Below are 22,196 nucleotides of genomic sequence, written 5' to 3'. Positions count from 1 at the left end.
TCTGCAAGGTAACTTTACAATTTCTATTCGAATTTTAAACAATTAACGCTATAAATTTGAATTTCGAATTTTAAACAAGCTCACTGACCAGCAATATCGGAACCAAAAGTTTTCAATAGAAAGGAGGATGGGTCAATTATACATAGTGCTGCAGACATTTTGGACTACATAGTCATTGAGTTTTCACTTCTGTCGGCACTCCCGGAATGCAACACGTTGTTTTTTTTTAAATTCGCTTAGTCGCGCCCGGGAATCGAACCTACTTTTTCCACACTGTATAAAAGAACACAAATGCTTTTCTTCTGGTAACTTAAATGTTCTATCTATCTTGGTGATATGTCAATGCAATCAAATAATCTGAAAAAATAATAATAACCCAATTTATGAATTCCGTTCCTTCAGAAAAATGCGAAATGTACGTACAATTTTTAGGGATATCGTACTTTTCCCAGAGACAAATTTAATTGGCTAAGAGACATTTTTACTGATTTGGGGTCTGTACTAAAAATCTAACATAATATGATAAGGACTTAATCGTTTTAAGCTCAAGAGTGAGTTTTCCTAAAGCTTTTTCTAAAAATTATGTCTTTATTAACGTTAGGAGTGCACTGCAGCATGTCAAATGTATGCCAAAATGTCAAGGGAGAGAACAATAAATTAAGTTTCAATTCCACTTCCACTCATCAGCAAAGTGATATAAGTATATCAGCAGTTTAAAGTTATTTTAGATTACAAAATTAGCGCATCAAAAAAATCAAAGTGCATAGAAAAAAAGTCTCCTGAGTCATAATCAAATTGAAGTCTCTTGGGTCACCAGAAAAGTCACCAGGGAGAACGATGACCCAAATCACATTTAAAAGAAAATGTAAATTTTGTGTATTACCTACGAACATTTTTCAAAAAACTATGTTTTTATAACATATTAGACCCAGGATAGATCTAATACCTCTTTTCGTACCCCGGATAAAATGGTCGGCGACTAAAAAAGTAACTGAAACGTACGGAAATTATTAGGTTCACGATGCCGCGTTGTACCCTTGCCTTCGTTGCGATATGTTTGGTAAGTCAGGAGACTTAAAAAATGAGCCATGATTTTGGGACATATTAACAAATATTTTTTTGAATAGGTATATATTAATTTTAGCGGACTTTAATAATTTACCAGTTAAATTAGATGTAAATACCTTTTTAGTTAATCGTTAATATGATATATTAGTAGCAGTAAAACACTTTATTGTACAAAAAGACACATAAAACATGAAAAAACACACGTCCTTCGTATATGGTAGAATATATTTTTCACACTTATAAGTAAAAACCAAAACCGATACGCGATTGGGATACGCTCTTTTTGTATGGGATACAAAAAAAAATTCTCCTGGGTCACCAAGAAAAATCGACATATTAAAATAATTCCGTTCGTTTTTAAGTTCTAGTCAGATTGACTTTTTGGTTATTTGAGATAAATTACAATAACGCTTAGATTTGAAAAACATGATTTTCTATTTTGTTACGATCGACCCGGGTAATAAAAATACGGCGAATTTGAACTTTTGTTTGTTGTCGTTGTGAAATGTATTAAAAAATAATGTAGGCACCCCTGACAATTGAAATTCAAAATTATCCAGAAAAAGCGGCCAAGTGCGAGTCGGACTCGCCCATGAAGGGTTCCGTATTTAGGGGATTTATGACGTATTAAAAAAAACTACTTACTAGATCTTGTTCAAACCAATTTTCGGTGGAAGCTTGCATGGCATCATATATTTTTTTTTAGTTTTATCATTCTCTTATTTTAGAAGTTACGGGGGGGGGGGGGGGACACACATTTTACACATTTTCTCTCGCGCAAACTATTCAGTTTAGAAAAAAATGATGTTAGAAACCTCAATATCATTTTTGAAGACCTATCCATAGATACCCCACACGTATGGGTTTGATGAAAAAAAAATTTTTGAGTTTCAGTTTTAAGTATGGGGAACCCCCAAAAAATTTTTTTTTTCTATTTTTGTGTGAAAATCTTAATGCGGTTCACAGAATACATCTACTTACCAAGTTTCAACAGTATAGTTCTTATAGTTTCGGAAAAAAGTGGCTGTGACATACGGACGGACAGACGGACAGACAGACAGACAGACATGACGAATCTATAAGGGTTCCGTTTTTTGCCATTTGGCTACGGAACCCTAAAAATGAGTGTTTCAAAAAGGCACCCTGTATTCATTACATACCTAAATAATCTCTTATTCAATAAAACATATAATTTATAAACACTGTGATTTGTTTCAAATAAATGCAAATCGATCGGATAAAAGATATTAATACCTACCTATACAACAATGAATACGAGTACAGTCAGCTGCAATAATATGTTACACACCGAAGGCCGTTTTGCGGTAGATCATGTTAGATCTTATTTGTAGAGCCATAAGAGCGTGTCACATATTTTTGCGGCCGTCGAAGAGTAACATATTATTGCAGGTGACTGTACCTATGAAAAATTCGAGGGTTAAAAAGCATTTCAACCAAAGCATTTATAATAATAACGACTATGGACGCCTGCAACCCCAGGGGTATTGTAACCCCATAACAATAAGGTTGAAATTTGCATTTAGTGACCGCAAAGTCAGGTGAGCGTAATCAAGTAGGTAAATCTGTTTTCATCATATTTTATCAAAAATAATCTCTTTTCTGTTCTTGTGCTATTTTCTTATTATCAATACTCCTAACTTATATGCTATATACGCTGCTGCTTCTATGCTGTTAACATCTTCCAAAACAACAATAAATATTCAGGTTTATTAATTAATTATTTTATTGTTTGCTATTATGAACAAGTAACAACACCATCTGTTTCAATTTTTTCCGAATTTAAGTTTCTGGCCGACCGCAGCGACCGCGTATAATGGTAGTTAACTTCTGTAACGTTAGATGGTGCTAAAAGGTCACACAAACTTCACGTGCGGCGCGAAGCATTTCCATGTGTGCGTGTTAGCGGGGAGGGAAGAACTAGCGGGCGTGGTTTACGAAGCGCCAGACGCGGCTGCAGTAGGCCCTTAATGATGTCCGTGCGCCCTGCTGGGCTTTTGGTCTAAAAGGGACCACAGAAAGTCATCACACCCGATAATTGTTACAGCAATAAATGTTACCGCTAAACAACTAAAGCTACCTTTTGTTAGTTTATTTTACTATTCTGTAAGTGCAATGTGAAACTTGAGCAGATTTAACATCTTGAAGAAAGTCGCGAAAAGTTTAGTGTGCCTATTGTACTTAATTCTCCCATTTTTGTTTTTTATCAATTTAGCGCCCATATAAAAGAAGTAATCACACGATTTATTACAAACTATCTATCACTCGTGTAAACTTGAAATGTTGATCATGTAACTATATAATGAGAATACAATATTGTGAAAATATTGCAAGACGTCCCGCTGATATTTTGTCATTAACAGGCAGATTTGAAAGCGCGTCCCCCGATCGAGATCGTTTAGCTACAGGACAATGCGTCCGACTATCTGGGAATGTCGGTTACGAACCAATCCAACAAAAGCAATGCTAAAAAATCTCTCTTTGTAGAATTTCAAACCAAACGTTTTTTGTCGTCAAAAATGGGATTCGATTAAACAATAATTTTAAGCTTTTTTCGCATCCTCACTGAAGAGTTGGATATCGCAAAACTTGCACAAAGATACACATTCAACGAAAAAAGTTGAAACTTACCTGTTCGTGAAACCCGAGATCTTAAGAAAGGGTAGGTCGAATCGCATAGTTTTTTTATAATTGACCTTCGCGTTACCTGTATTTTTTGCGGAATTGACGTAAAAACTAAATATAGGAATCCTCAAAAGAATAAATCCTCCCAATGAAAGGAAGTCGCATAAGGGTTAGAGCAGTACTTTGTTGTGAAGCAGATGGTTTTAAATTCGCTAGTTGCTCCCTGATCCCAATATAATGTGGGTCGCGACCGACCGGGCACAATAACTCGGCCTGAAGTTATGGGCCATAACCCACGTCATAACTTAGCGCATCAGCATATTTGTCAGTTGCGTTTTCAAAATTGTTGGCTTAATAGCTTCGGGTATCTTTGCGTCGCAAAAACTATGTAAAGCGAGATAGGACAAAGAATCTCATAATGAACATTCTAAGAATTTGTGCTTAAAGCCATCATGGTTCATAATTTCCCTAATAAATCTCAGCTTACCTTATTGTGTTAACAATAGTTGCGACACCTTTCTTTTACGCTTGACCACAATAAGAACGTTTAAATACAAATTGCACCCACCCAGGACCCAAAGTCACATATTTAGAATTGCATTATTTCCTATAGAATTTCAAATGCAAATTGGTAATACATATGTACCTACATCGAAATTTAAAATTCGGTTATCCATTGTTTTTTATTACTATACGATTATAATTGCGTTAGGTACTTATAAAAAGCAAGTACATAATAAAAGCTTGCATGATGTTCAGTGGCATTCGTATCGGGTCGGGCAGAAGGGCCGTCCAGCACCGTTACAGAGTTGAGTGCACGGCGAGGCGGTCGCCGACACCGGCGTGACCCGCGTCCCGGGTCTCGCTGCTGCTGCCTTCCTTGCACCTGGGGACACCGTACCTAGCCTAGCTTATATCTAAAATACCAAGTTTGAAGTAGCCTAACTTTACATCGCGTTTAATACAGCGAATAATCCTGGAGAAATTGAACAAAACAAATAATATCAGTAAAGCTTGGTATATCATATGCTTAACTACCCGATGGACATTATAATGTTGTTAATAAATACATCCTTAAATATACATTAAAACAGCCAAGACTCAGGGGTACTGAGGGTAATGAAGGACAAGAAAAGAACTGCTCACAGCATAAATATTTGTTCTTTCTTTCTTTCTTTCTTTTTATTTATGCCATTTTTGTCAAATAGCAAAAATCTGACCATGTTTTCAAATTTAATTTGCAACTCTACATTTTTATTACCTACCTACCTATACTTGTTTTGTGATTTTCCTGTCAAAAACTAACTCAACCTTAACTACTTCCATTATTATTAGAAATGGCCATTGTACACTTACTTAGTAGTCTTAGTACCTATTTCATAAAGAACATATCAATAATTGTAGATGCAAAACGGTCTAACATATGCTCAGTTATTGGGCAAATTTTGGTGGTTACCAAAGCGTAGACCACCGGCTGTGTGTGGCACGAGACAGCGCGTGCGTGGCACCATGCGTAAATGCTGCGTACCAGTACCGCCCACCTTAAAAAAGGTAACAAAAGACCCTATGTAAATGACGATCTTTCCACCTATCCACTTTTTAGTAATGACAAGGTGCGGTCGGGTGCCGCGTTTCACCGCCAGCTGGGGAACGAGAAGTGTATTCACAAATTACCGATTGCCAAAAATCGAAACCACCCCGATCATAAAAGGAAGTTTTTGCATGAGTTTAAATTAATGGACTTAATAATACGTATTCGATCTCGACGCGCTGCTTTCGATTTTAATACAAACATGGTATTTCAGTTTCTAAAAGACATGTGGAACGTGTATTACAATTTACAATGTAGATTTAGTAATGGCATTTAAAATATAACATTAAAATGCACAACTAGAGTAGAGCATTTTATGTGACATTAGCTTCTTAGTTACTTTTATAATCAAATAGACGCGGACGCGGCCTATTACATTTTATATTATAAAAGCAATTTGCCAGCCCACGCAGAATGTACTAATTCGTATCAGTGTAATGAACTGCGACCGAACGAGTAACAATCCCGGGTAACCGTACGTAATTATAGTCAACTCTAACTTGTACTTCACAAATAATCATCGCGCACATTATGTTAAAATGAGTAAAATTACTAACATAACCGGTACTGTTCAATAAAAAATACAATACTAGATTACATTATCCGGTATTGAAAAGTAGATAGATATTTATAAATAATTAGTATAGCGCATAGCGCTCATAATTCTAGATGTTGACATAGAAAATCTGTCACTATATCTTTAACACAGTTAAACAATAAATCTTATCTTAAATAACATTGGAGTTATACAAAATAAATCAGAACACAAATACCAAATTAGTGCATAAAAAAGTACAGTGGCGCCAAGACATTGTAGAAAAAAACAATTTAAAAACCGGTTTGGTCGGAAGAAAGTTTGTAATAGGTAATGCGCTACTTTCTCCGGTCGCGCTTGCATTTCAACTGCATCCTTAGTTCGTCCCTTTGATACCTTTTGCCTTATCTATCGGATCCAGAACATTTTCATATATTCTAGGTATGTATGTACATGTAAAAGAAGTGCTCATACACAATATAATTCAACATTCCAACATTCCCAACAGACTAAATATTTTACATTCGAGCTCATTTTGTGTTGATGTTTGGTTAAACGCCACTAAAGTTAAATAAGAAAAAAACACTCGGTTATTATTATGTATTATAAATAAATAAACCGATAACCTAATAGTTGACCCAATTGATAGACGTTTATCGATAAGAAAACATCACGTTTCGCACGAGACTCGGGTGTAGGCTGCGAGATTCGAATTAAAGCCACTTTAAGTAATTGAACTATAATAGCTTTCAGTGCCTCAGAACCTTTTCTTTGTAAGCCACTTGAGTAAATAGCTCGAGTTGTTAGCTAAACGCCAAATTTTTGATCACAAACTGGATGACGTAGGTAACAATATAACTGCCAAATTGATCACAAACTGGATGACGTAGGTAACTATATAACTGCCAAATTCCTGTCTTCAATTGTTTTTTCGCTAGAATATTTCTTAGGCTGTGTTAAAGCTAACAAAAAATGGATACTGTTTTCAACATCAGCCGTTAAATATAGTGAAGGGGACCATTTGGTCGCAAACACGGGGTCAGTAGACTCCGGCGGCGAGTGCCGAATTTATCGCGCTTACACGCGCCGCGCGGCCATCGAACGAGCCAAGGTCGAACCTGCCAGCTCCGTCCCGGCCCCCTCCAGCAGACCTGCCAGCCTGCCACATAATATGCAATACAGCCGTACCTACATGAAATGCTTCCACGTGGATTGATAGTTATGCTTGACCAATCATCGGTAATATGCCATTAAATCGATTATACCTCCCAAGGTACATTTGCGTAAACGCTACCTACAATTCTCTTTTGCGATATAGATATCTGCCTTGTCTATATTTCGGGGACAGAAATTGAGGTGTCGACCTAAAATGGCACGTACAGTCGAATTTGAATATGTAACCGATAAACGTTAGCCCCCTTCACACCTAGGTTGTGCTCTATTTGGCGAATTCACAAGTGGGAGATATTATAGATGTGGGCGCGAAGAGCGGGCGGAAGGCTGTGAGAGGCGCAAGCGGGCGCGGGGAGGAGCGGGGCCCGCGTCAACGCGCGGCCGTGAACTTTCTTCGGGCACGTTTTCAGGAGTAGATTGTGCGCAATTTGCGGATGAGCCTGCGGGCCCGATTCGATTTTGTAATAGATATCCATTAGACATCGCCAAGATACGATAACGATATGTTTAAGATCTAACCTGTCAAATTTGACATTTCCGCGATTCTGAAGATACTCTTGAACGATTTCCACAAGATATTACTTAGAGATCTAATTCACATCTAATAGATATCTAACACGATCTATCGTAAAAGTGACATTGGTTGCCCGAATTGCGCTGCAAAAGAGAACTAGTTGAAATCTAAACTATAACGTATCTAGAATGGATCTAGTACATGTCGTGAATATCTTGAAGTTCGAATACGGCAGTGCGTGCCCCGCGTCACGCACCGCTCCTCCGCGCCTCCCGCGCTTGAAGTTTTGGTTTAGGAAAATTTGCTAAAATAAACTACTTACTGTAACTTTCATAAGTCATGTACTTAATTAGAACAGACAGATTAGCAAATTACATTTTGATTGATAAGTTACAGATAAATAGACACTAGCAGATTCATCCTCCCCAGAAAGTATTATTTATGCCGTTGCAGGTGCAAACTTGGCAAATCATTCCTTTTAACGTCGCAGGCGTAAAAAAATATCTACATACCTACTTCCATATTGCCACACTTTGAGTACCCACCAACCCACCACGCTTTCTATAGGATTCCAATGCTGTTTTGGGAGTAGGGTCGAAGACCTAAGTAAGACACTTTTAAGAAGACGAAAACGTCGTAAAGATCAGTTTAATAATTATTATATCAAAGTATCATAGGATTCATAGGTAAAGATTTCTTACACATCGCTCTCTGTCAATAGCGTTTCTATTATAGTAGACCTGTTTACGATTGACTATTATTATACCCAATGTTATTTCCCTGTTGTTTTCGACGAAGGTGAAGGCTTATCAAAATGTATTTGGTTCGAGTTCAAGTGGCCGTCGCATTCGATATTAGTTGATTTTTCCTTTCCTAAATTCGGGACACGCGAGTATACTTATTAATGTGACCCGACCCGTCAATCTATCGGGGACAAATCTCTTTATGCAAGCAACCCCATAAATAATGCTAATCCTCAACTACTGCGCAGTATTTATAGGGATCACCGAGGATGTACCTAATAAAAATACAACCTGAGATGAGATATGAGAAATAATGATCGCATCACCTGTGCAAATGATGGTTTTGTGACAACGCACGCGCACGCTTTTAGCACTTGCTCGAGTAGGAAGCATTTGAAATTAGGTGCTTCCTCATTCTTGCGCATTTTGTATGCAGTCTACAGTGTAGGTGAGTAGTGCAGCAATGTTACGCTGCGTTAGCGCGCACATAATCGACGAGATTATACAACGCGCATCATTCGCGGGACTCGCGCCGCGCTGCTCTGATTGCGCGAGCTTGCTGCGCAATAACTTCTCCAATACTCCACGTATTTGTACTACATTTCCCTCCTGTAATGTATAATTACACAGAAGAAGCTGTAGCATATTTTGCTAATGGCCGATTTCAATGCTCTACTTCACACGTTCGCGTTCGGTTTAGTTTCGGTCGACGGACTAGGGTGGAATGATTGTTCCACAATTCCTGAACTTATTATCTCGATATCTTTAGAACGCTTTTTTAACAAATAATTGTATAAAGAGCAGGAAGTCTTCACGTAAATATCAAGGTAAAATATCTGAAAGTTACACTCATGGACAGCCTTCATGATTAAATATCATTCCGTATTGTAGATTTGCTATTAAAATAATCCCAAATATATTATCTAAGTCATCATTTTAATGAACTGAACGTGTGATAAACTTTAATAAATGGCTACGCATATATCATCATTATTGTTAGTTAAGGTCAAAACAATAACAGGGTCTTGCCGAAGGTATCTACAGATACTTCCTTCTAACGCGTCTCACCTTGTCTGCTGGGTCTAATTCGAGCGATCCGTCAATGACATTTGACATATGCCAGTTAACTTCCGAATTTCGACGCGGAAGTATACTCGTGGCTCGTAGGTTATTTTGGCCAGGGCCGTCGTTGCGAGGATGTCGGCTATTTGTGTTCAAGTACAATCACAGCCGAAATTCAGTTCCTGGTTGATCTGAAAAATATATACATGTAATGTTCATTTTTCAATGTTTTGCTAAGTAGTTGTCGGTATCTGATCTGTGTACCGTCAGAGTAAATCATGGACAACTCGAAATAGGTAACATTTTGCCGAAATATGCGTCATCGCAGTTTCCTGGCAAACAATATGTTCATTAGTTGTTATTTAAGTTTGGAATCACGGCCGGGGTCAACGAATACCGAGTTTACATGTTATAAATATTTGCCTAGCTTTGAAGGCCGATCACGTCACTCGCCAATTTGGTTTTGTTATTTTGTTAGATGTTTCCGATAGGTATCAGTATCACATGAGCAACCAGGTGTCCTGACCTAATATAGCTATGTCTTCACTTTACTATGTAGTTATTTGATAGGTAATCAACGTAAGGATTAGTTGATATAAAACCTATTAAATTCGTTTACTTTTTAGGAAACGATGTATGTATGAATAATAATTTTTAGAACTAGTGGTAAATTGTAGCTAAATTTATCTTGTCTAACTAAAATTGAGGCGCTGAACGAAGCTCTTAAGTACCTTAGTACCATTCTATGTGGATAATATGCTAGTTTTCGGACATTTTTGAAACCGCTTTCGATTTGACTAAGATTGAATATACTTAGATAGTTATCTAAGTTACCTATATCATTAATTAATCATTAATCAAGAAATTAGGAGCTACGTTCTTACTCTCATCCTTATCTTAGAGATGCGACTAGACTAAAATGGCTGCCTAATTTTTAGGCACTGAACGAGGACTACCGGGGCCCCGTGCTAGCGCTATTAATTGAGGCACACCGTACCGACCTTGGCCTTGGCCCGGGTTGCCGAATCGGAGGTCGGCGGCGATTGGCGCGTCCGGATCACACGGCCTGTGTGTTGCTAATTCACTGCTGTAACTACACCACTCCTAGTCTATAACAGCAACAAGTGACATTCAAACTGATACACATGTTTAGTGGCAATGGAAATACAAATCAAATTTGCATAATACTTTAGAGTTTTAGAGTATAACTTGACATCAGATCTCTCTCATTAGATCATCACGATGTTACTCACAGCTATGAGCAGGAGACAGGAGTATAACTGCGACACGTATTTTTTTTTCTTTTTTTTACATTTCAGTCGTGACAGTCTTTGCCACAGGCCGTAGTTAGCCAATTGAATATCATATAATCAATGAAAACAAGATCAATTTCCAAAAGAACCAATTTAGACGCCAAGCAAGTTCCCAAGGCAGAATTCGGCAAGAAGGTCCATCCATACCCCATGCAGACTCGTTTTTGTCAAGTGCCAGTTTTTGCAAATAAAATTCAGTCAAAATACCGGCTCAAACCTGAATTCGAAGGCTCCTGTAAGCGCTTCGGTTGGAGCGACGTGGCGGCGGCGGGTGCTGTCGCGGCGCGGGCGCAGTCGCGGGGTAATTGACTCGCGCTGACCTCGCTCGCTTCGGGAAAACTCGACAGCGCTCGGTACTCTTCGTCACTTATTCCATAACCACTCAGTTGCTTCTGGTAACTAGAGCTACCAACTTTGAACGCCTACAAATTGCTTCTGGTAGCCAGAGCTACCAGACGACCATTGTACGATTTTTGATTTTTTATCTGTGAGTGGCGGCTTGGAAGCGGTTTAAACTATGTTCCGAGCATAGACAAATAACATGGCAATACAGAAAAAAAAAATTAGCCAACATGATAAAATAAAAATATTTTAAACAGCTGTCGGTTTCAAAGTTGTGCGAAAGTGAAGTTGCGGAAAAGTGGTCGGTGTTTTAAAAAAGCCGTAAGTATTTTTAATTACTCTTTTACTATCTAAATTTTATACCAAACGATTATGTATTTATCTAACTAACAGATAGAATGTATATTTCAGTTCTAATGTAGAATTATGAATTACTATCTCACTTCAAAGTAGTTAAACGGTGATTTTTTTCGGTTACTTGCGATTGAAATAAGATAAGACTTTGAAGAATAAGTCATATTTTTCAAATAAAATATTGTTATTTAAATAGTCTAAATATAAAGTTTCATTTATAATCATAAAATCATTTAAACCTGTGATATGTTATACAGGATTAGCGAAAGAAACAATTGTAAGTATGTGCCGGGCGGCTGGTAACTCTAGCTACCAAAAGCAATTTAGCGAACGTCTCGCTCGGACGTCGTAAGGCATGAGGCACACTAGACGCTTTGCGTGCCCGTGTGGTACATTCTTGTTATGTGTTCCTACTAATGTTTCAACTACTAAGATTGTGTTTTGGGGAAACCTGACATTATTTGCACATGGTTATTGGTATATCTTTTATTAGTGCATGGTCATATACAGGGTGTCCCCAGACTATGTCACATGAAGGAAAAGTACCTTAAATAACGTAGATAAGAATATGACGGTGACTGAAAATAATGTCTGCATACTTTTTCGAATGCTGGACCTACCTGTGCCTAACGCACTCTGTGTGCCCCGACCCTAATCACCAGCGGCGGCCATTTTTTCAACATGGCGGCCAGTCCTACCGGCGTCGGATCAGGTGTTGCGGGTGTTTTTATATCGGCTTTGTTTATTTACGTTTAAATTAGTGTAATTCCGTATTTAGCAGTTTTCTTTTGTGTAATATGGTTTTGTTCTAACATTCTGTGATTAATGATGTGAAAAATTTATAGTGAAAATGTGATATTGTGTTGTTTTTGATCGGCAAAAGAACCCGAAACTGCGGTGGTACGTAATACTTTCTTGTTATTTACTTGTAAAATCGTAATGAAAGCGATAATTGCAAACTGTGACTATTCTAATTAAAGATTATTAGTTACTTGTTCTTATTAGAACTATATTTCCGTACTTGAGTCTCTTTAACCATTCAAAAATACATCATGAATCAACGAAACATTTCGATCCGTCCTGCGTATTTCTTGCGTGACGTGTCATAAAATGAAATGATGTTTATTTAAGGATTTTTAATATACACTTATATGGTATTTGGTACTAAATAAAAGAAGAACTAATCTACTTTTTTTTACGATACTAAAAAATAGGTGTTATCGCTTTAGTTTTTTTTTTAAATACATCTCTGCTTGAAGGTTTCGACTTTTTTAGTGTGTCAAGTTTACGCATTTTTTATAATTATTTTTATTTTAATTACCCATACATTAAGCAACGGAATCAGATTCCTTGTTTTATTAACTATTCTGTGTAAAAAAATCATAGCAAATGGTTCATTAGACGCCAATTAATTAATTTTTCAATAAAACACTGCATCGCGCGGACATTGGCTTAAAAACGCGAAGCAATTTACGCTACAATTTTTGAAATCCAAAAGCAACTGAGTGGATATTAAGAAGTCACGGAAACCACAAAAACTAAGGACGTATAGTACCCAAATGACAAAAATATCACTTGCTAACAAAAATGTGTCGACAGCGATCTTCAGTAAAATTCATTATAAAGTAATTACGTGACGTAATGTTAGGTTGCCTACTCGTTCGATGACTTATATAATGCATAATATTGCATCTTTCATAATGGTGTCATCTGTTTCTTTTGCGATGAACAAATGTCTGATGTACCAAGAGAAGAGAAGTTATATCTTTGCAGCTCGTAACTCTGCCACTCGTCAAAATAACAACAAAGACAAGCTTAGGTTATTTTATTTTTCACTCTTGTCAGTTATTCCGTAAATATGAATACATATATACAGCTTGGCAAAAAAGAGTAGAAATTAAAAAGTGGCAACACTGTAGTGTCGTCCCTTTCAAACCAATTTATATATAAAGTCCGTCAACCAAATCTTGTCAGTAGTAAAAGGCGGCAAATTTGAAAAATCGCGGGTTAGCAACACTGTGTTCAAATAATTCCAAAACGTTGGCTTAAAGGTCTCGTAACCAGGCCATAAAATCCAAAAAAAAAAAAAAAAAAAATTCCAAAACGCGTGTCATCTGTGTTTTATCTGTGGAATGTGGATCGTGAATGACAGCCGTCACCTTATTTGTTTTCATTTGGTTTTCATTCTGAATCGTTTCTGTTTCAAGAGATATTTCTGCTGTCACCATTAAATACCAATACATTAAATAAGAATAAGCAAAGCTAAGGGGCCTACAATGTACAATCATGCTCGTTGATGGTAAACATTACTAAAAATTGAGGTTATGACAAGTATTGGAAGAACTCTTTCGAACTTTTAAGATTATGTTCAGTTTTTTTGTTTTAGGGTTAAAAGGCATAAATAAAATTAAAACGTATGCCTACATCTATCCAACAAGACCATAAATTGTGTCCTGGAAACCGTCTATAGGCCCACATGTCTAATATTTTCAGCAATCAGTTGTGACTATTTACAAAGGTAAACCTTTTAAACACTATTAAGAGCCTTGATTATATCGCCGTTCTTTCGCAATATCTACCTAATCCATACATGTTTGTTCCAGGATTAAATCTTGCCCAATATAAGGCGTTCGTAGTACGTAGTATCTTTTCAGACAATACTTACCTATGGCGGTTTATGTACGTGTACAACGCAACCAAGTCGAAAAGTGACCCTTATCTTATTTACCTTTAAATTAAATAAACACCCAAATATCAGTTGTTTTATTTTTAATATGTATATTGTACAATATATACCAATCAAAAAAATTACACAGGTATGTCATATTCATCCAGAACAGTACACTAATTTACATTAACAAGTGGCATATTATATTGTAAATAACAAATATATGCACTATCTAATTATCTGCATTTTGATATGATTTTATTTTAGTAAACTTAGAAGACATAGATAGGGAACAAAGAGAATATAAGCAGTTGTTTTTGATATCTTCAAATTTGTTCATCATTTTGATTAACATTGTTTTAACATCGCTTTTAAATTGTCCGTCCATGTTTCAATTTTTTTCAATAAACCGCGAGTGACAATTTGAATTGACGTACGCAGGGCGCGCTCAGCGGAAAAAAAAATCTGTTGGTTCGATGTACATTGCTGCTTTTCTTAGCGCAATACTGCTCTTTGAGTGTTGCCCTACTTTAGTTTGCTTTACATTGCTACTGACAAGATTTGGTTGACGGACTATACTTGGTCAACTAAATCTTGAATGTAGGCGCGAAGAGATATCGTCCCATAGAAAATTTGAATTTCGCGTCTTTTTTTACTGACAAGATTTGGTTGACCAGCTATAAGAAAACGGGTCGACACTACAGTGTTGCCACTTTTTAATTTCTACTCTTTTTTGCCAAGCTGTATACATATGTTAAAAGTGATGATTATCGATTGCAAACGCGGTGTTAAAAACTGGATATGGAGTTGCAAATTAATGTTAACCATCTCCAAACTTGTAGGTAGGTCCCCGGTGTTGTTCTCAGATCGTTCTGATTCAGACGAGGCCTTGACCGAGCCCACGCTCGTCCCTGCCAAACTGCCAACGAGGCTCCTCGTGACTTTGCTATATGTTTTCAAATGAATTCGCAGCCGACACGCCTCCGATTACAAGTTATTACGTTTTAGTTAAATATGATCATTTGTTTATTTGAAGCGGACATTGCCAGCTCTATTACGAAACAGTACAAAATTTGCGCCTACTTTATAAAATTGAACTGTCAACACAAGATCAAGTTCCTAAGGGAGTTATTTAATATCTGTTTAGTAGGTCAACAATTCTATATTATGCATTTAATAAATCATTTACTTTCAATATGGGCTTTGCGGTCGTCAGTCGTAAAAGGGATCCCTGACATTGGTTCTTTGAAAGGAGTTGTTAAACTAATTTATGACTGGGAATAATGGCGTAGTAAAAATAAGTGTTGGGTCCCGTTTGAGCGCGGGCTGCCCATTGTCCGAAAGTCCTTCACGGCACAAGGGCACCCTCATCATTTGTATGGGTATTTATACTACTTATCAACAAGTTTTAACGGGCTTGGAGACTTGCCAATAAATGTGAACTGGATTTTTCGAATCTTATTCATGCTTTTTTTAATGTTATTGCCAAAAAGTATAAATATCGTGACCAGCTGACACGTTACTAGTCGACGGTAGGGCGAAACATGTAGGTACAACAACTAGGAAGCTTAAAAGGAAGGGGAAAATTTGAATTTTTGCTCACATATAATTCTTAATTAACCACAGGACAGGCCACACGACGTTACTATTTATGAACTTAAAAAACAACGTACCTACTACGTACAACGTACTATTTAAAAAAACAGTATCCGGCCGGAACTGCAAAAAGGGAAGCCATAAATTGCTAACAATATGGCGTTAGGGCTCTTCATAAAAAATGGCAGCGATCAATCGAGATCATGAGTGCTTCGATCCCGCCAGTGCACAGTGGTCACAATGCACAATACTAAACAACACATGTGGCTACCGACTGCCGACGCCAAACGTGGACTTCATGTTTGTAAATACACTTTGAACTCTTCACTAAAGATACATAGAACATGATTTAGCTTGGCGGTTTTTTGTCCCATCGTAAGGGAAACCGAACTCGAAATTTGATATTCTCACCCCGGCTTCAAAAAGTAGGGGCACCGGAAGGAAGTAAAAAATGGGTTTTCACTCACTTTCTCGTACCTTAATTCGATATGCACACATGACGCATGACGCTAATGTTTTTGTATTGTTTAAAGTACCTAATTAAAATCTAACTATGATTGCTTACATTAACAATACCAATTAGGCACTTGCAGATTTTGATTGAAAGGATTGGTGGTATATGATCTGTGGTGGTAGGTACGCAAAAAAATCTTTCACTATGTAGGTCTTGCTGGGATTCATAATAATAAGCCTGTATTAATCCAGCTTTTTAAGACTGTTAATTAAATGTTACAATATGGTTACAACGATCATAATGCCCCTAGTAAGTAGGGAACCGATGCAAGCTTACGAGATGAGGTAAAGGATATTTTTTACTAAAACATGAGGTTTTGTTTGGATGCACGTGGAAGGATATTTGCGAAGCCATTAAAAATGTTTCCTTTGTGCAAAAGGGAAAGTATTGAGGCGAAATAATTGAAGCCAAAACTTGAAAAAAATGAACGCACCTTTCTGTCAGATGGTTCGGGCGCAACCCTTTAAAATGCGCAAAACGTGTGTTTACACTGTTTATTATTACCGAAATTACTATTTTTAAAAACTTTCTTGGCATCTGGCCCCAGACAGAGTTTGCAAATATAATGTTTTAGTAATTATACCTTTGTTATTATGAACATATTTTTGGCAACGGTACTGGAAAATTGGACCACAAAACTTCGATTCAATTGAACAATGCACCGTTTTCGTTGATGTCTATTGCAAAACCAAGTGTAGGGTTAACTTATGTTACTATTAAGTATTTATTAAATTAAAAGGTATAGTTAATACTAAATTGGGTATGTAATGCAAATGTAATGAGTTATGTGGTCACAGTCGAGGTTATAACCATAATTATGAAAATTGAAATCAGAACATACATTATAGGGAAAGGGAGTTGAGATGAGATCGGTACTTCGTGAATTTGAATCAGGATAAATGTTTAGATTGTTTAGTAGGAGCGATCAGCATAGTAGTGTGTTTTGTCAATGTTGTCATGGTATCAACACTATCAACGCGATACAGTCAAGCCTGCCTATATAAATAATTCAGCATGGTAATTTGTGTTGTTTAGTGATTTGACCGTAAAATAAGTAGATATTATAGGCATACAGTGATTGTATTCACTGTGTTGTGTTGTATTTATTTGATACACATATATAAGGAGTGCGAAATAGTATTATGGCATAACGCAAAAAAGGTACCTAATAATTACAAATCATAATGGGACGGGGAAAATGGCGCGGAATTGGACTAGGACATCGCAGTGGTTCAGTGTGGCAGGAGCGAGTCATGCGGCGTCCGCGCCTGCGCTGCGGCCTTGACCGGCCTGCGCCAAAATTTCCAGGTCGTTCACCTCCCGCCCACTCCGCCATATCTCGCCCGCCACACCGCGCCAAAAACACCTCTCACCCCCCGGCGTTAGAGCGCAAGTTCGCAACGACCGAATTATACATAACAAGTTACGTATACTTGCGTGTTGTTGATGGAAACTTGTTTATCGATAATAAGAATAACACGCGTTATGTGGATCGTTCGGTAACTATAGCTTTTTATCAATATTTACTAATGTTGAGATGTTAAATCGTAGATAAGTAATCTATATAGGCGTTTGCTAATTTAATAAAGTTAATCATTCGTCTCGTCCCTAATTATGCGATGCGATAGTTGGAAAGAATTTGTGTGGCAGGGAAAAATGGTAAGAACAGTTGTTGTTGTATTGATACTGTCAGGGGCGTAACTGCAGCTAGTCATTCCGGCACGCGGCGACCTACAGCCAGCGCTTACCATCCATGAGCTCGATTTCGTGTTCAAGTTCACTCGCGTTCCATCACCAAAAATATTTTGGTAGTGTGACGCAACCGGAGCGGCCACGGCGGTGTCCCACTCCAACGCTTGCGCTCGTAGCCGCGGTGCCGCTCGCGCGCGACCTTGGCCGCGGCGCGACGCAAGGTTCGGGTCTTCGAACTCGAGCGCGAGCCGTGGCGAGGGGCGAGGGGCTCTCGGTCCTCCAATCGCTCGCCGCGCACTTCCATGCGCGCTCACGATTGGTCCACCGGCGGCGCGGCAATGACCTCGGAGTTCGAAGCGCGCCGAGCCTCGCTTCTAAGCACATAGGCCAACAGAGCTACAAGTCGATAGGGGCGAGAATTGCTTGAGGCGCGCGCTCCGCAGTCGAACCGATTGTATCGCACGGGGAGCCGATCTTTTTGCAGACTTTCACTCTTAAGGGGAAGCTCGCGTGGTTTCGAGCAGGAGCGCGCGCGGGCTTCGCTCAGTTCGTCGATCGAGCTCGAGCAAGGCGCACGCGGCGCGTGCAGTGTAAAGCGACCTTCATCCCTCGCTCCCGAACGATTCATGCGGTGCCGTCCTGTGACGAGTGCGGGCAGGACGAATGTGCAGGCCCCAGGGGCTCTGATGTGCTGAAGCGTGTAGTGTAGTGAGGACATATTGACTTTAGTGATGTCTCCGGACAGTAGTTACGGGCGCTACGAAGCGCTGCCGGCGGACGGCGGGATGGTCAACCCGGTGCACCGGGAACGGGAGCCCGAACTGCATATAGGTAGGATTTGACCTCTAAACTATCAGTACTGTTTGTTTACTTCTGTAAGGAGGATACTTACACTCTTTCCTGTTGCTGATTATTTTACTGCAACGTTATGTAAAAGTAGGGTAGGTACCTGCCCTAATTTTAATATGAATAGGTATAGACCCTTATCTTTAGAAGTGTGTATACCTACAAATTTTTATTTTAATAGCTTTTGCGCTATCATATTTTTCTGGTGCCAATTGTCAACTTAATTGTTTTATTTTTCTGAAATAACTACCTACTCTTATCACTAGAAGGCACCTACCTCAATAACATAATAAACATACATATATATAATTATATTATCATATTTCATAAAATGTAAGGATTGCTTTCAATGAAATTTAGATTTTAGCGTTTAGGTACCCACCTACAAGAAAAAACCGGCCAAGTGCGAGTCGGACTCGCGCACGGAGGGTTCCGCACCATCAACAAAAAATAGAGCAAAACAAGCAAAAAAACGGTCACCCATCCAAGTACTGACCCCGCCCGACGTTGCTTAACTTCGGTCAAAAATCACGTTTGTTGTATGGGAGCCCCACTTAAATCTTTATTTTATTCTGTTTTTAATATTTGTTGTTATAGCGGCAACAGAAATACATCATCTGTGAAAATTTCAACTGTCTAGCTATCACGGTTCGTGAGATACAGCCTGGTGATAGACGGACGGACGGACGGACGGACAGCGGAGTCTTAGTAATAATCTTAGTTTTTACCCTTTGGGTACGGAACCCTAAAAATGGAACACAATTGGCACTAATTTTGGCCGGCAAATGTGTAGGTAGGTAGGTAGATACATAAGGTCAATGTGGCTAATTCCGTGAAAGGGACTATTCCGTCCACGAGCTTATATTTCTTTGATTTTCAATCGTGGGAAAAAAACCATTTGCTTTTGATTGCTGAAACTAAAAGCAATCGCTGCTTTGTCGATGAATTTATCAATTTTGTTTGTTGTTCGAGAAAAACGCAAATGGACGGAATAGACCCTACGACTGAATTAGCCACATTGACCTTACTAGTACTCGTATTAAATAGGTAATATCTGGGTGACCGAGCTTCGCTCAGAAAACATATAAAAACTCGAAAATGCGCGTTTTCCCAGAGATAAGACCTAGCTAGATCGATTTCTCGCCCCCGAAACCCCCCATATAGTAAATTTCATCGAAATCGTTAGAGCCGTTTCCGAGATCGCCGAAATATTTAACCTTTTTTTTAATCGACAAATAATACTATTTTGACATAGGTATATTAAAAATCTATAATTTAGGTACACACTTAAATGTAACAAACTTTTACACTCACACATTCTTAGATTTCATTCACACACTTTTCACTACCTCCTCACAACAACCTTACACATATACAAGTACACACTCCTCTCTCTTTCCTAAATAATTCCTATTATTATGTTTAGTATAATTATAAATTTTATTTCTGGTATCTCGTGTTGTTCATGACCCCCGCGATACAGGCCATGCCTAGTGCGGGGTTCAATGTAACCTTCCTGCTAAACTTTAATTATGAATAAAAATATTGTTATTGTTATATGTGTTATAGCTATCTTTGCCCAACCTAACAAAATCTTCGTTGGAGCTAACGACGGTTACAATAGTAAAGAATAAAAATAATATCAAATTTGAAAAGCCCACAACAGAAATCACAATTTTATGCTAGATTAGCTGCAAACGACTTTCATAAGATTAATGATTGCATACGAATCATTAGTATGAAAGGGTATACAGAGGAAAGTTTGAGCAGAATGACGGACCGTTCGCAGAACGAATTATTGATGGATTAATACAACTGGCAACACTTCCGCGCGGAAGGGCCCCAAAAACAATTAAAACGGCATTGTGCAAAACATACACTCGTCGAACAGTATCGATCGGTTCCCCTGCAAATTGAGGGGGTCTGAAGCATGCCCACAGGGAGTCCTTATACATTTCTATTCGATTCCTAATGATCTTATCGATTGCCTTTATTCTGTTTTCTCTCCCATGAAATTTCTGTAATCAACAAAAGAGTTAACCGTTGCACACATCGAGTCAAATCAAAGTCAAATTCTAAAACGGAACTTACAACGTTTGTTGTCTTGAGATCTAATAAAATGGTATATAATCATAACATACACACGCTGGAAGGCACGAGGCGAGGCGTCAGCTGCTTTCTCGCTATCACTTTTACTTTTCTCCCGAGGCGACGCTGTCGAGTCTCACTACACTAGCCAGTAAACCACTCGTTGAACATGCAACCATATGTTATAAACATTATGGCAGTGTTAGTGACGGCATCTTAACATACAATCACAAAGTAGGTGGCGTTGTTGCTGACATTATATTTTTGATACCTAGTATACCTACTCTGTCAGCAATATGTGCTACCGTAACCTTGGTTAACATTTCCGGATAGTACACAAACGTGTGCTATAGTGGTATAGGAATAGAAACGTGCTTTTTGCACAGTTACATACAAAATGTATTTACAAACAAGCATCGCCATGACACCGATTCGGAACGCGGTCGAAACAGCAACGTCAATGTTATGCACGGTCGGTGCTCGCGTTACGTGGCGGCGACTTTCTCGCGCTTTCCTCGACTCTAATTGACGTAACCAACTAGCGAGCTCTCACACGCGCGGCTCAGAAAAACGCGCGAGTTGCATCACTCTTGGAGAAATGGCTGCACGCCACCTACGTCTGTTGCAACTGCACCAGTTACGTCTCGCGGCGCCGAGCACTTTCCCTGCCCCATTGTGATCCCCACTATATCGCGAGTACGCACCATTGAAAGCGCCGCTCGAGATGAGACCGAAATTATAACTCCGAGGGTAATCAAGCAGTCTGTAGAAAAAAGAAAGTAACTCCATAGAAAGCGACGGTGCGTCGACCTGCGGCGAGTGGTGCGCGCCAGAAATAGAAAGTTTCTTCCAAAAGGCTCGCCGCGCTCCCTTAACAAATAAACAAACGGCTGGGAGAGGAAAGTGAGAGCAGTCGAAGGCGCAGCAAACCTGTTCCCGCGCCGCCCGCGCTCCGGACATAGCAACCCATCCGCCGCAGGACTTTTTGTCTATCACTGACCTACTAACCAAATCGTTTCACCCATTATCAACTCGCAGTCTAATGTTCAAACTAATGACTCCATCTACTAATTATCTTTTCAATTATGACTAGAACAATATTGCTCTTATTAGATATCTCTAACAAGGATATGCAGACATATTCAACAGGGTGGATCGGTTTCTATGTCACATTGTGTTAGTTGCAGTGAGGTCGTTGACTCTCCACGCAAGTTACTGGTGGGTCTGCGCTTTCTAATATAACCAAAATAACTATTGAGCGTCACCTTGACGCACGCAACTCGTTGCGGTTGCGTCACTCGTTTCACTAGTGAGACAGATTTGGAGATAATAAGTATAGTAAAAGTATGCGAGTCTGGAATTTACGTAATGACTAAAATAATCTAAAAGGCCATTAAATTAAAATAGTTTTCATAAAGAAGATAGTGAGAATTGCATTGTGCGTGCAGTTAGCA

At 38.6% G+C, this 22,196-nt stretch overlaps 2 protein-coding genes across 4 annotated transcripts in view; both read left to right on the top strand.

The window, feature by feature from the left end:
• LOC134648835 (nuclear cap-binding protein subunit 3-like) overlaps positions 1–22,196 on the top strand; it is a 299,957-nt gene that overhangs the window by 45,944 nt on the left and 231,817 nt on the right. The window lies entirely within an intron of this gene.
• The window catches only part of LOC134648825 (ecdysone-inducible protein E75), a 168,049-nt gene that overhangs the window by 128,672 nt on the left and 17,181 nt on the right, over positions 1–22,196 (top strand). The window contains exon 1 of one of the 3 annotated variants that reach the window (XM_063503394.1): positions 18,358–18,639. The exons of the other annotated variants lie outside the window; for them this stretch is intronic. Coding sequence (XP_063359464.1) covers positions 18,540–18,639 — 100 coding nt within the window. The 5' untranslated portion in view covers positions 18,358–18,539. Of the gene's footprint in view, positions 1–18,357; positions 18,640–22,196 lie in introns of those variants that run through there. 3 annotated transcript variants of the gene reach the window in all.

The sequence above is a fragment of the Cydia amplana genome, chromosome 6 (assembly GCF_948474715.1).
Source record: "Cydia amplana chromosome 6, ilCydAmpl1.1, whole genome shotgun sequence".
Taxonomy (NCBI): domain Eukaryota; kingdom Metazoa; phylum Arthropoda; class Insecta; order Lepidoptera; family Tortricidae; genus Cydia; species Cydia amplana.
The sequence above is the reverse complement of the archived record's forward strand: the minus strand, read 5'-3'. Positions and strand labels throughout refer to the sequence as shown.